The sequence below is a fragment of the Gastrolobium bilobum genome, unplaced genomic scaffold, assembly GCF_033153095.1.
Source record: "Gastrolobium bilobum isolate Gb01-03AN ecotype WA unplaced genomic scaffold, APGP_CSIRO_Gbil_v1 utg12810, whole genome shotgun sequence".
In the NCBI taxonomy this organism is placed as follows: domain Eukaryota; kingdom Viridiplantae; phylum Streptophyta; class Magnoliopsida; order Fabales; family Fabaceae; genus Gastrolobium; species Gastrolobium bilobum.
In genome coordinates, this window is record NW_026897312.1 from 54,628 (window position 1) to 68,237 (window position 13,610).

Below are 13,610 nucleotides of genomic sequence, written 5' to 3' on the forward strand. Positions count from 1 at the left end.
TAACATGGATGACATCAGCAAGGGAGCCACACTCGGGCTCTACAATGGATCAATTGGGCTGTTGCTCAATTCGGCGAGGTCGGGCGGTGGCAGTGGTAGTTGTTGGTGGTGTTCCTCGTGTTCACCATTGTAAAGTAGGAGTAGAAGTTTACCTTTCCCCATAGTCGCTGCCAATATTTGATCCTAGTGAAGTAGATATTGATATATTATTGTAGGGTCAGAGTTCTCTCTCTCAAGTATCCATAGAGGAGATACCCTAAAGGGTAGCATATCACTGTGCACTATAATAGATTATGTAGCCAAGGCGTGAGGTGTGTGCATTGTGACGGCTAAGAGAGAGGGAGTTCAAAAGTGCATACTTGTAAGCATAGCCTCTTATTTATAGAAAGTTTACCTGATAAGAGTGAAATCCTGGATCTCTTGGGAATATTGGGGGGCCAATGCTTGATCCACTGAGGATATGATATTATTGATATCTTCTTGAGGTTTTTTTTTCTTCCATATTTCTCTCTTAGTTGTTTGCCCTTATTGGGCTTTAGGAATATGGGCTCATATGTTAGGTCCATGACAAAAGTCTTAAACCAAATCTTAATCATTATTTTGCTTGTATCTAACTGTTCAAATATCTAATAAATCAAAACCATTAAATATAAATAGGATCAATAATCAAGATTGATAGTGTAACTTATACTGATGTAAAATGATCTTGACCATATTTAAATTCATATCGTGTTCGTGTAGGCAAAATGTAACACAAAAATTCGTATCCTATCGCGTATTAATAAGCAAACACAAACTTGATTCATATTTTTGATTAATTACTGTTTTGACCCATGAATACAATAGCTAATAATTATAGTTGTATATTGTGATTCTCGTGGTGTCATGTCTAAATCGCATAAAAAATGGGTCATGTCAGTGGTGAGAACTCATAACTTTTAGTTTGTGCATAATTCATTTCGTATCGAGTCAACCCGCAAAATTTACATATTGTGTTCCAGTCGAAGTTTATGGGCATGTTTGGTGCACAGTAGAGAATAAATTTTGATAGTATAAGATCTGATAGTATAAGGCGTGGTTGTATAAGACGTAATTAAATTCTAATACTATCTAGCGTTTGGCATGACATTGTATAAGCTAATGTAATGTATAAGATAATATCATCCAATATTTGATAATATACTGCATAATACTAGATAAGATAAAAAAATATTTTTAACAAAAATATCCTTTAATAAATAATTTATATAATTCTTCAAAATGTCATATTATATTAATTTTTATAAAAAATCTATTGATCATTGTATCTAAAAAATATATTAATTTTTATAAAAATAAAGATCTTTAATATTTTAAAAATGAATATATTGAAAATTTATATTTTATTTTAATATATTAATGTTAAAATAATATATTAATTCTTGATAATTGCCGTGGTCAACAATATTAATACATTAACTTTTATCAGGCCTTATCCCAACCCTTAGGCTTGATTAAGTTATAAATCATTTTGATGTATCAAGGGACTCTGCTGTATAAGCTTATACTATACGATAATCACACCAAACAATTAAAAAATTTCATAACGTATAATATAAGTTTATACTATCAGGCTTTATACATCGCAACAAACAAGCCCTATGTTTGTGTTGAATGTGTTCATATCATATTAACTTGAATTGCTACCCCTATTTTTATTCAATGACTCACATAATTAAAAAATTAAAATTGTTAAATTAATTTTCAAAATTAAGAACGTAGGTTATATTAATATAAAATAATCCTGACCCTTTAAAAAACATAACAATAATTTTTATTTCATATTATATCATTTGGTAGCGGGTGAGATTTATGTATGTAAAAAATATATTATCAAAAGTAGTTGATATAAGGTTATATTTTTGTGAAATTTAATTTATAAAAAAAAAAAAAATTATTACTTTGGTCAATTGTTCATTTGTTATTTGAATCTCACAATTTTCTCTTTTAAAATGATTAGTCAAGAAATATTTTTAACAGCAAACAGCATGACTCTTAAACACATAATGGTTGATTTGCTTGCCTGCCTTAAAGTTTGGATATCCTGCCAACCAAGTTTGCTTCCTCCCGACGTGCTTACATTTTGTATTATTTTCTCCATCCATTAAGTGAAAATAGAAAATATATTAGGAGAATCGCCCAAGCCTAATTATTTTATGATATGTGAATAAAAAATATCATATTTTTTTTTTAATAATGTAATATTTTTTTATCCACATATTATTAAATAAATAGACAGATGCACTTATTTTAGTGTTTTGATGTACTGAAAATAATCTAAACATGTGGAAGCACATGGCTATGTTTGAACGGAGAAATTAAAATTGAATGTTTCACGCATATCTATGTTCTGTTTCCTGTCTTAAGATCTAGCAAAATATTAAGTTATTTTGTGAAATATGTTACCATGTTAGTCTTTTTTTTTTTTCAATGTAAAAAATAAAAATTAAAGGGAAGAGATTGAGAACTTCAGACGCAAAACCTGCTTTTGTTGTTCAACTGGGGTGGCCCAAGCTCGATGGCTATTAGCCACAATAGATCCAAACTCTTAAAAATATTTTGTTATATGATAAAAAAAATCACGTTCTAACATAATTTTTAAGGACAATATATTTATCATATTATATGAGATAAATTATCTCATATAAAATATAAAATAGTAGATAAAATATATTTTTTTCTTTCTCTTCTCCTTACTAGATTTCACTTATTTTTTTATATGTTATACGATATAATTTATTTCAGGTAATATGAAAAATTTCTAATTTTTAAAAGATAAACCATTAGATGAAATCATGAAAGAACTACACACTTAGTTAACGCTATGCAATATAATTTAACTGAATTGATCTCAATTGTATATTTCTAACCCGATTAAAAGAACCCGTTCGAAATGGATCAAGAATGAGTTTGCATGAAAAGCTTTCAGAGTGTGCATGACAACCATTTTATTCTCTATTACTGTCTCTGAAAAGAAATAATTTTTTTCTATTCCTGTGCCTTGGAATAGTTTCTGAGAAAAAAAAAGTGTTTGATAACATATTATATTTTTATTCCGAGAATAAGAATTGTGTTTGATAACACAATAAATAATATAATAAAAAATAATTTCTATTAAATATAAAAAAATTTCGGATCATCACTTTTCTTTCCATATGATGTGGTTGTGGTGGTGGTGGCGGTGGTACGCTAGTGGTGGTGGCGGCGGTACGGTAGTGGTGGCAGCAATGACGTGGTGATGATAGTGGTGGTGGTTGTGACGGCAGTAGCTGCAGCGATGACAGTGATAATGGAGGTGGTAGTGGTGGAGGTGACGACAGTGACTGCGACAATGGTTGGTGGCAGTTGTGGTTGGTGGCGGCGACAATTGTAGCGGTGGCATCGTGGTGGTGGTTGGTGAGAATGGTGGTGATGATAGCGTTGGCGTCGTGGTGGTGGCAATGGTGGTGGTGGCGATAGTGGCGGTGGCGGTGACGGCAGTGGTTGCGATGATGGTAGTGGTGGTTGATGGCGGTAGTAGTGATGATGGTGGTGACAATGACAGTAATAGTGGTGGTGGGGTGGCATGGTGGTAATGATGGGTGGAGGTGGTGGCGGTGGCATCGTGGTGGTGGGGGTGGTGACGACGGCACTAGTGGTACGGCGGCGACGACGACGATTGTCGTATCGAGATGATGGTGGTGGTGGTGGTGATGATGGTGGTAGTGGTGATGATGGTAGAGGTGAAAATTGATTGAGAGAGATAAGTGTTTTTCATTTTGTGTCCGAAAACAAAAAAACAAAAATTTTCTGATTCTTTTTTCTGTTCCCCAGCACAAAAATTAAACCGGTTCATCCGGGAACAAAAAAATAAACCGATTTTATCAAACGAGTTTTTTATCCATTTCTATTTCCGAAAATATAAATTAAAAAAATAATAATTCCGGGAAGATTGTCGTGCATACCCTGACTAATTCAGAATCAGCTATAAATCATAAATTGATCTTGAAATATAAATTTGTTCTAAATTAATTCCGAACCAACTCGAAAAAATAAATTCAGTTCAAATATAATAAAGCAATTGGATTCTTTGAAACGAATTAATTCAATTTGATTAAAAAAATCTGGTTTGGATCAAATCATGTTCATCCTGAAACTCCGGTGTTTTTTTTAAAAGTGTTTAATAACTACGAATAGAAACACTTCGATTCATAATGAGAATAGAAACAGTTATTATCACTTCAAAACTATAAGTAGAAGAAGGAAAATATAATTATGTTCACTACCCTCACCATTTCGTGGTACATCAGCCTCCACTAGGAATTTATCAGCTACTTTTATCAAATTTGATGGGAGTTTCTTTATTATACTTTTAAATGATATCTTTGACATATTTTAATTGTAACCTTTTCAAAAATAAAATAGTTCAAAATGCACTAAATATTTATCTATTACGTTAAAAACTTATAATTATGGATATTTAAGCAATGTACGGATAAGATAACTAATTTTGTTATTAATGCATGGTTGGTTGCACAATATTGTTTTAAGTTGTGGAATACCAGTTTATTTTTGCGGCAAACAGTTTATACCAATTTTTTAGGGAGCGTTTGGTTGAGTAGAAATTTTTTGAATACTAGGAAAATATAATTGATAAGAAAATGGTTGGAAAGTGAGTTTGGTAGGAAAATGTAAAAAAAGTTATTTAGTTGGAAAAAATTTTACCGGACAAATTCGGTAAGATTTATAAAGTCTATGTTTGGTTTGAGGTAAAATATAGATGGAGAAATAAGTGACAATTACGAAAAATATCCTTATTTTTAAAAAAAATTGAAAAATAAAAAAATTGTGTGTACCACACTATAAGCCAACAAATAAACCCAATTTTGATCACAAAATAAGTCCTCTTTTTTCCATGTTCTTCTGTTGGAATCTAACTTCAATCTAATTTTCGGAAAAAGAAATTGGCAAAAGAAGAAGTATACATACAGATAAAGGAGCAAGACAATGGGGCATTTATCATCGAAAGCAACCCATTAGTATGTGGATAAGGGCAGTTTTTTGGTTGTCTTTTATTCACTTAGCAATCTAACTCACAATACCACGTTTAAAGTGGTTTTATTGAACAGTTACTTTCCTTCCATTTTACACACAAATATTAAAGTTTAGAGAAATGTGTTTCCTATCAAAATTTTGTAAAATTGTGAACCAAACATAGAAAACAAAGAAATCCTATCTATAATGCCTAGGTATCTTCTAAAAAAACCTCAACCAAACACCAGGTGAAAAAATTAGAATAAAAACTTTTTAAAATTATTTTAAAGTGAGACACTTGAAAGTAAAGTATAATTAGTTTACATTTTATCCTTTAACTTTTAGTTATTCTTAAAATATATAAAATATTAGTAAGTGACGGAAAATTTTGAAAATATATTTTTTTTATTCTTTTTTCACTCTACTACTCATTTTCTACTTTTTCTAAATTGTTCTTATTCTATTCTTGGACCGCCATTGTGCATATACATTATGCTTATTTCAAACTTTATAAAATTATAGGATAAGATTGGCAGAATATTTTCATTTCAAAAAAGAGAAAGTGTAGGTCCCACCGGGAGTCGAACCCAGGTCGCTGGATTCAAAGTCCAGAGTGCTAACCACTACACCATGGAACCCCCATTGCTGCAAGCCTGCAAGTTTATATTAGTTTTATAAATCTATTTTTGTATTCATATATTCGCAGAAATAATTTGATTTTTCTACTCAGATATCAAAACAAGTATGAAAGAACATAAATAAAAATACATAAAATAATTTTATTATACATTAAACTACTAACAATTTTATTAACAATTAATCTTAAACACACGTACATAACTAGGCAGTAGGCACACACATTTTAATATTCTTTTGTTTTTATAAATTTTATGATAAAATATAATCTTACATATTATTAGAAAACAATTAGAAAATGTTCATAAGATAATTATTTAATGACTAATTTATTTTTTATAATTGTATGAATATATTTATATTTATTTCATGTAGCTCCCTCATCAGCTGCTGCCTTCTGCAATATATACCCTAGTATCTTAATTAGATTCGGATGGCATATTCACACAATTTTTCTTCGTTATCTGTTTTTAGTAACTTACCCGAACAAGACAACTCAATACATAAAAAATGGAAAAGAAACGTCCCGAGTTATTTATCCAATTCATAAATAAAAAATAGCCAAAAATCTCTCTCAAAAAACGGTCCAATAAATCATTGACGGCAGAAACACAAAGTTGTTTCACAACATTAGATTTCAGACAATTGTGCCACATAATTAGACATGGAACACAATCCAATAATGCAACATCTTATGTTGCAAGCCACCTATCTCTCTCTCGTTTGACGATGATGTTGTACAAGATAAATTTATTTTCCATATAAAAATACCTGAAGTTTTTTTCTCTCTATTAATCACATGGTTCTCATATGATTTTATGTATTTAAGTGATAATTTTATCTCTTATAATATAAAATGAGATAAGATATATGATCAGGATGATTTTATATTGGTATAAGTTATATTTTTAATCTTGGCTATTGATTTTATTTATATGTAACAATTTTAATTTATTAGATATTTGTGCAGTTAGATGAAAATTAATCAAAGACCAAGATATAAGACTTCTTATTCTTACACCGGTGTAAGAATAAAATTTTATACACTTAATCTTGGCTGTTGATAATTGATTTGTTTCTATTTAATGACTCAAATATCTAATAAATTAAAACGTTAGATATAAATAACATCAACAGTCAAAATTAATATTATAATTTATACTGGTATAAAATGATATATATATATATATATATATATATATATATATATATATATATGATCTTTTGATATTGGTATCAAACTATAAAATTTAACACCAAATCGTAACTATTGATTTCCGTAAATCAACGGTTATCATTTATTCGGAATTAAATAACTAATTAATAAGTTTGATTGGCAGAAATTATAACCGTTGATTGGTGAAAATCAATAGTTAGAGTTTAGTGTCAAATTTTAAAATTTAATACTGCTATAAAATTTAATATATATAAGGAAGGTTATATTTACAAATTTTTTATTTACAAAATCTTACAAACTACACTATGTCTGACCGATAATATAATATTGAGTAAAGTATTACCAGTCAAAACATATGTAGTTTGTAAAAAAATAAATTATATGAAAATAATCCTTATATATATATATATATATATATATATATATATATATATAAGAGCAATAAAGATGGTAGCTGGTAGGCTATTATGCATCCCAGTCAAACCCACAAGTCTTGACCAAAATTAGTTTTCCACGGTCAAACATATCCTCAGCTTCTAAGAAGTTGCTTCCAAGACTTTTGCTAGTCATTGAAAAGCCTTTACCATAAAATCATGCATCAATTCCCTCCTCTTCTTTTCTCTATATATCACTATTGATTAGTCTTGTCTCCTCCCAGAACATCAAGGCTTCCCCATCTCTCAATATATATTCAAACCCAAAGCTTATCTTCTTTGCCACCCCAATTCATGAGGACATCTTTCACTGACCTTCTTTCCAACCATAACAACAGCAACAACAACAGTAACATGACCATGGATGATGATTACTGGGAAACTAGTGAACTTAAAACTGATCATCAAGTTGGACTTGATGTTGTTCCCAAATTCAAGTCTGTTCAACCTCCCTCACTGCCCCTCTCTCCCTCACCAATTTCCCCTTCTTCTTACTTTGCTTTTACTTCTGCTCTCAGCCCAACTGAGTTCTTGAACTCTTCTTTGTTTCTTTCTTCTCCAAATGTAAGTTACAAACCATTTCATCAATCATCTTTTTGCAAATTTACAAGTATAGTTTTATATTTTGGGCCATCTCTAATTGTGGGGTTTTTCCTTTGTTGTTATATGTGGTTTTAGATTTTTGCATCTCCTACTACTGAGGCTTTTGCTGGCCAGTGCTTGAACTGGAGGAACAGTTCAGGTGAAGACCAACAACATGACAAGGAGTATGAGAAAAACTACTCTGACTTCTCTTTCCAAACCCAAACAAAGCCTGCATCTGTCCTTCAATCTTCTACAAGCATGTTTGAAGTGGTAAGCACTATTTTTTTTTTTTCCTTTTTAAATGACCATTTGACTTGAACAAATATAATTTTGTTTGTGTCTTCTAGGTTATTTAGTTTATCATTAAGGATACTAAGAGGCCGGTTGTTGTTCTCTCTGCTGTTCTTGACATACTTGGACATGTTTCTTTTTGTTAGCCTTTGCTTTTTATGGATTGTGGGGTCAGTTCATTTCTTGTTTTTAATGACCCTTGGAATTGTCTTCTTCTTTTTTTTTTTGTTCTCTTTTTGCTTTATTTTTGTTGGTAAAACGATGTCAAAACTTGACTAGCATATTCTAAGTTGAAAAAGTCTAACTTCTAAAGCATGTCAATGTATGTTTTTTATGTTTTAACAAACAATAAACTTCATTATAATGATTATCAAACTGCATAATCACAGTAAACAAGTTGTATCATGTCTTATATTTTGATTTGTATTCTAAATACTTGTTCTACTACTTTGAACAGCAGGAACCACTTAAGAAACAAGACATATGGAAATTCAATGAACCTAAGAAGCAAACTGATTTTTCATCTGAGAGGACAGCTACAAAATCTGAATACCCTTCAACTCACAGCTTTTCCTCAGAAATGGCATCAAGCAAACCAGAAATACAAAGTAATTCAGTTACTGGGTCTGGTTATTTTAACTACACTAATGCATCTCAGTCTGTTAGAGAACAGAAGAGAACAGAAGATGGGTACAATTGGAGAAAATATGGACAGAAACAAGTGAAAGGAAGTGAAAATCCACGCAGTTATTACAAGTGCACACATCAAAATTGCTCAATGAAGAAGAAAGTTGAAAGGTCTTTGGATGGACAAATTACTGAAATAGTATATAAAGGCAGTCATAACCATCCCAAACCCCAGTCTACTAGAAGAACTAGCTCTCAACCAATTCATCAACCTTCTTCATCCTGCACCAACTCAGGGATTTCTGATCAATCAGTGGTGACCCTAGGCAATCCACAAATGGAGCCTGTCTCCATACAAGAAGATTCTTCAGCCTCAGTGGGAGAGGAAAGCTTTGAGCAAACATCACAAACCAGTTATTCTGGAGGAGATGAAGATGACCTTGGACCTGAGGCCAAAAGATGGTAAGATCATCAAATTACAGTCTAATGACTTGATTCATAATCTTAAAATGAAATTGCATATTGCACTTGGTTTAAATATAACCAATTCTGATTCTCATTGTTGCAGGAAGGGAGAGAATGGAAATGATGGCTATTCTATCTCAGGGAGTAGAACTGTTAGGGAACCTAGAGTTGTTGTTCAAACCACAAGCGAAATTGATATACTTGATGATGGCTTTAGGTGGAGAAAATATGGACAGAAAGTAGTTAAAGGAAATCCAAATGCAAGGTATTTAAAAGACCCTTTTAGTTAATGGTTCTAAAGTGTTACAATTCAATTCATATTGTTACCAACTCCATATTTTTACTCACTTGTTCAAAATATTCCATATCTACAGAAGCTATTACAAATGCACAGCCCCTGGTTGTTCAGTGAGGAAACATGTTGAGCGAGCTGCACATGATATCAAAGCTGTAATCACAACTTATGAAGGGAAACACAACCATGATATACCTGCAGCACGTGGGAGTGCAAGTTATAACATGAACAGAATTTCTCTGAATAGCAACACTAGCAATGTACCAGCACCTATAAGGCCTTCAGCGGTGAACCATTATTCTAGCACATCAAGTTTCACAAACTCACTTTACAATGGCATGCTTCCAACAACTGGAAGTCAAGAATCATTTCCATTGGACATGTTGCAGAGCCCTGGAAGTTTTGGTTATTCTGCTCTTGGTAGATCAATGGGTTCATATACCAATCATGAACAATAATCTGATGCTGCATACCCAAAGGGGTAAGGATGACAGAAAGGATGACTCATTCCTCAAGTCATTTCTGTCAAAAGGACTTCTAAATTTGGGACCACAACTTTACATGTTATATTGGATATGTTGTTGTATAGCATTTAGGATTTTAGTTATTCATATCAGAATAGAAACAAAGAACCATGACTGGCACTACAGTCCTAGTGATTGCAAATAGCTGTAATACCGGTTTGTCAAGTCCATCTCCAAAAAAGAAACAAAAAAAGAAGAGAGAGAGACAGAGAGAAGAAGACTATGACTATCTAAAGCTTGACAAGAAGATGGTCTTATTTGAACTTCAATTTTATATTAGGAGATACAAAAAAATGAGTTGACCGATGAATACTATTATTCTTTTGTTGTATTTGTAGGAAAAAGGATTCTGTGGAAGAGTTTTACCATAGTCAATTAATTGGTAACGTGTGCTTTTGCTGAATATTTCTACTGTTCAGTACTTTCTGCATTTAGTATTCATCAGATGATTTGTGATGAATTCCATCATTTTCCCCAAAATCATCACTTGGATTTGGATAAATTTTCAATTCGTAGTCCTTAAACATATGCAAATTTTGAAGATGACAAAATGGTACGTGACTTCTCATTTAATTAGAAAAGAAAACATAGTTCAGAAAGTTTAGACGACTGAGAAATTTACAAAGAAAAAAAGTCACATGGTCTTAAGGTTGAAAGTTGAAACCTCTAGGATTTGAACAAAGTCAAGATTTATTTTTTATATGATGTACATTTAGTCATCAGATTGTGAAAAAAAAAAAGCAATTAAGTTCTGACTTCTGCTACTTGCATCTGGCAGTTACTGTAATGCATTCACCACATTACTTTTTTTTTCCCTGCCAAATTGATCAATAAATAGTCTCAAATAGAAAAAAATTATACATTTGTTGTATTCGTGTATGAAATCAGTGTCACATCTTAATGTAACATATGCACAGGGCCAGAGAGGAGGGTGAGCGAAATTCCTGGTTCCCTTACTCAACATAAAAATACAGGCATGTGTGAAAGTAAATTACACAGTATGAAACAATAATAAGGAGAATTTTGTGGCAGTTTAGATATAAGGTTGAATTGATAGTTTGTAGCCTGAAATGAGAGCTGACACTGCTAGACACAAGAATGCAAATATAGACATGCTAATGGCTGCAGCTGAAGAGTCTGTAAAAATATTGTCTGCCCCTTCCCTCATTCTATTTGTCATTGGAACTGCTGAAGATGCTGATGATATCAAAAGATATGCAATTATCTGCAACCAAAAAACATTGCCAATCAATCTCAACTCAAGTAAGTTGCTACCATTTCATGGTCCTTCAAAAGCAAACATAACATGATTGAAAGCCAGTCATAAAGGTTTTGAATAAAAAAAGAAGTATAAAACTTTGAATTATTCAAAATAAAGCGCCTCTACCAACCCACAGATCATCTGAGTTGTATGGCGGTCCTATCAATAAGACTGATCAACATTTCTAAAACAACAAATTAAGGCCAACAAAACTTTTCCCCCTCGTTATTGTATTATTGAAGCATTTAAAATGTCATTGAAAGTTCTACATACTTTTAGAAAAATACAATTTTCTTTTTATTGATTACTTGAAGTTAAATAAGCTTTCTGTTGGAGTATATATAATATAAACCATTAAAGAGACTCTTATCCAACACCTTAATTTTTTGGATTGAATTGATTCTTTACATGATATTAGAGTCTCGGTGTCACGGGTTCGATCCTCACTGTCGCCCCCTATTTTCTCTTGTGGAATTTTTTAGCATAGGTAGGTAGATTTGTACATTTGTCCACTCTTCAAACCTAATGAACTTTTATGTGAGGGGGTTTGTTGGAATATAATATAAATCATTAAAGAGACCTTAACCCAACAGTTTAAGCTTTTAGGTTGAATTAGTTTTTTACATTTTCATTTTCACTCTTTCAAGTAGAGGTAACTTAAGAGAGAAGTCTCAAGTCTCCAATCCAACCACAGAGGCTAAAGTTGAGTCTTCCGTAACTATTAGGGACAACAAACTAATGCAATATATTATGATGCCACTTATAAACAGTCAAAAGATTAAATAATTTTAAAATCTTCCAAAATAGATAAAACTATAGTCTGAAAATGAAATTCCTTTGAGAATTGAATTCAACTTCAACACACCAAGTTTGATTTATGACTCCCTCACTAGCCAGAGAATCAGATTTGGGTTGAAAAACATAGCACCATAGAAATCAATGTGATCAGAGAAGAATGAACATCAAACCTGATCACCAAAAAAGTCAACCATAGCTGCCATCTTCGGCTGAAGAAGCTGTTTTCCGGTGGAAAGTTCCTGAACTTGACGGAAAGCTTGGCATCCGGTGTACAAAGTGGACAAAATCGCAATGGCCACCAAGTACCTATCATTTTCCAAAATCAAATTCAAGTTCATCATCATCACCACCCCACATGAACATTTTTTTTTTTAGAAAAAAAAAAAACAATTTTGATCAAAACCCATTAATCTTTATCCAAAATTCTCACAAACCCACATCACAAATCGATAAACGGGTGCCCAGATTCCTACCTAAACTCTTCATATTTATCGAAATCCCTCCAATCTCCGTGCTTGTTGCTAGCCATGACAATGAAGGAAATCAGAGAGAAAAGCAGTGCGATCCCTCTCAACCCCAATGACCCTCTCTTCAACAAGTCCTCCCTCTTCCACCGCTGCAGGATTCCGGTGATGCCCACTTCACCGGTCGCCGGCGTCTGGTGGACCTCATTCGGCGCAGAAGCCGCCATTGGCGGAGCCTCAACTTGTATCTGTGGTGATGAATTATCCTCGGAATTCGACATTTTATGTGTCTGTTTTTTCTCCTTCTCTTCGATTTTGCAGGTTTCAGATTCGGGCTTCGACCAATGGAATTGAAAAATAAATAATAATAAGAAGAAGAAACTGAAGTTTGTTGGGTCTTTGTTTTTTGCTGTTATTTTTGTTTGCTTATAACTTCATGTTAAGGTGGCAACATCGGCAAAATCAGTTTAGTCGTTATGGAAGTTAGTGGCGTTTCAGGATAAGAGCCAATGAAAGCGCGTGATGAAACTTGGGATGACGTGGCGTGATTTCATTGGTTGGAAGAGTTTGAAGTACGACATAAACATTGCCAGCTGCTTCTGGATATGATTTGAAAAACAAATGAGAAAGTATAATTTATTATAATAGATTTCACTTTTCTCTCTTGCAAATGTGCAAAAAGTGTGGAATGATTTTTTTTATTTTTTTATGTCTATGATAAAATTTTGCTACTTCAGATTTGGAACTGAAAAGCAACTTGACTTTATGGACTTTAAAAATGGCTTTTTTTTTTAAGGCAAATGAGTCACTCCTATTTCCATAAATGGTAATTCTTTAAATCAGTTATTGAAATTATGGAATTTGATATCTTCACAAATTTTAATTTTTTGAGCCAGTTACGAGTCTCAAGCACAGATTCTCTTCCCACTTTATTTAGACTGTGTTGTCAACTTAACTACATGTATTTGGCTTTTTATTATTTTAGTTTATCTTTCGTTGTA

The 13,610-nt window shown here is 32.3% G+C and overlaps 2 protein-coding genes and 1 non-coding gene across 4 annotated transcripts; 1 reads left to right on the forward strand and 2 right to left on the reverse strand.

Moving 5' to 3' along the window:
- Positions 1 to 5,618: 5,618 nt before the first annotated feature.
- TRNAQ-UUG (transfer RNA glutamine (anticodon UUG)) lies at positions 5,619 to 5,690 on the reverse strand. Its single transcript has one exon. It is a non-coding gene; the product is annotated as a tRNA-Gln (tRNA).
- Positions 5,691 to 7,536: 1,846 nt separating this feature from the next.
- LOC133305885 (probable WRKY transcription factor 33) lies at positions 7,537 to 10,199 on the forward strand. Of its 2 annotated transcripts, none has more exons than XM_061506127.1 (5): positions 7,537 to 7,863; positions 7,978 to 8,154; positions 8,633 to 9,264; positions 9,371 to 9,532; positions 9,642 to 10,199. In XM_061506127.1, the coding sequence occupies exons 1-5, from the start codon at positions 7,594 to 7,596 to the stop codon at positions 10,018 to 10,020; spliced, it is 1,620 nt and encodes a 539-aa protein (XP_061362111.1). In that variant the 5' UTR covers positions 7,537 to 7,593; the 3' UTR covers positions 10,021 to 10,199. The 2 variants fall into 2 exon arrangements, with proteins under 2 accessions (XP_061362111.1, XP_061362112.1); XM_061506128.1 differs by having other exon boundaries at positions 8,636 to 9,264.
- A 920-nt stretch (positions 10,200 to 11,119) lies between these two features.
- Positions 11,120 to 12,890, reverse strand: LOC133305877 (CASP-like protein 4B1). The gene is made up of 3 exons (XM_061506120.1): positions 12,619 to 12,890; positions 12,316 to 12,451; positions 11,120 to 11,311 (listed from the first exon to the last, which is right to left on the reverse strand). The coding sequence occupies exons 1-3, from the start codon at positions 12,888 to 12,890 to the stop codon at positions 11,120 to 11,122; spliced, it is 600 nt and encodes a 199-aa protein (XP_061362104.1).
- Positions 12,891 to 13,610: the final 720 nt, after the last annotated feature.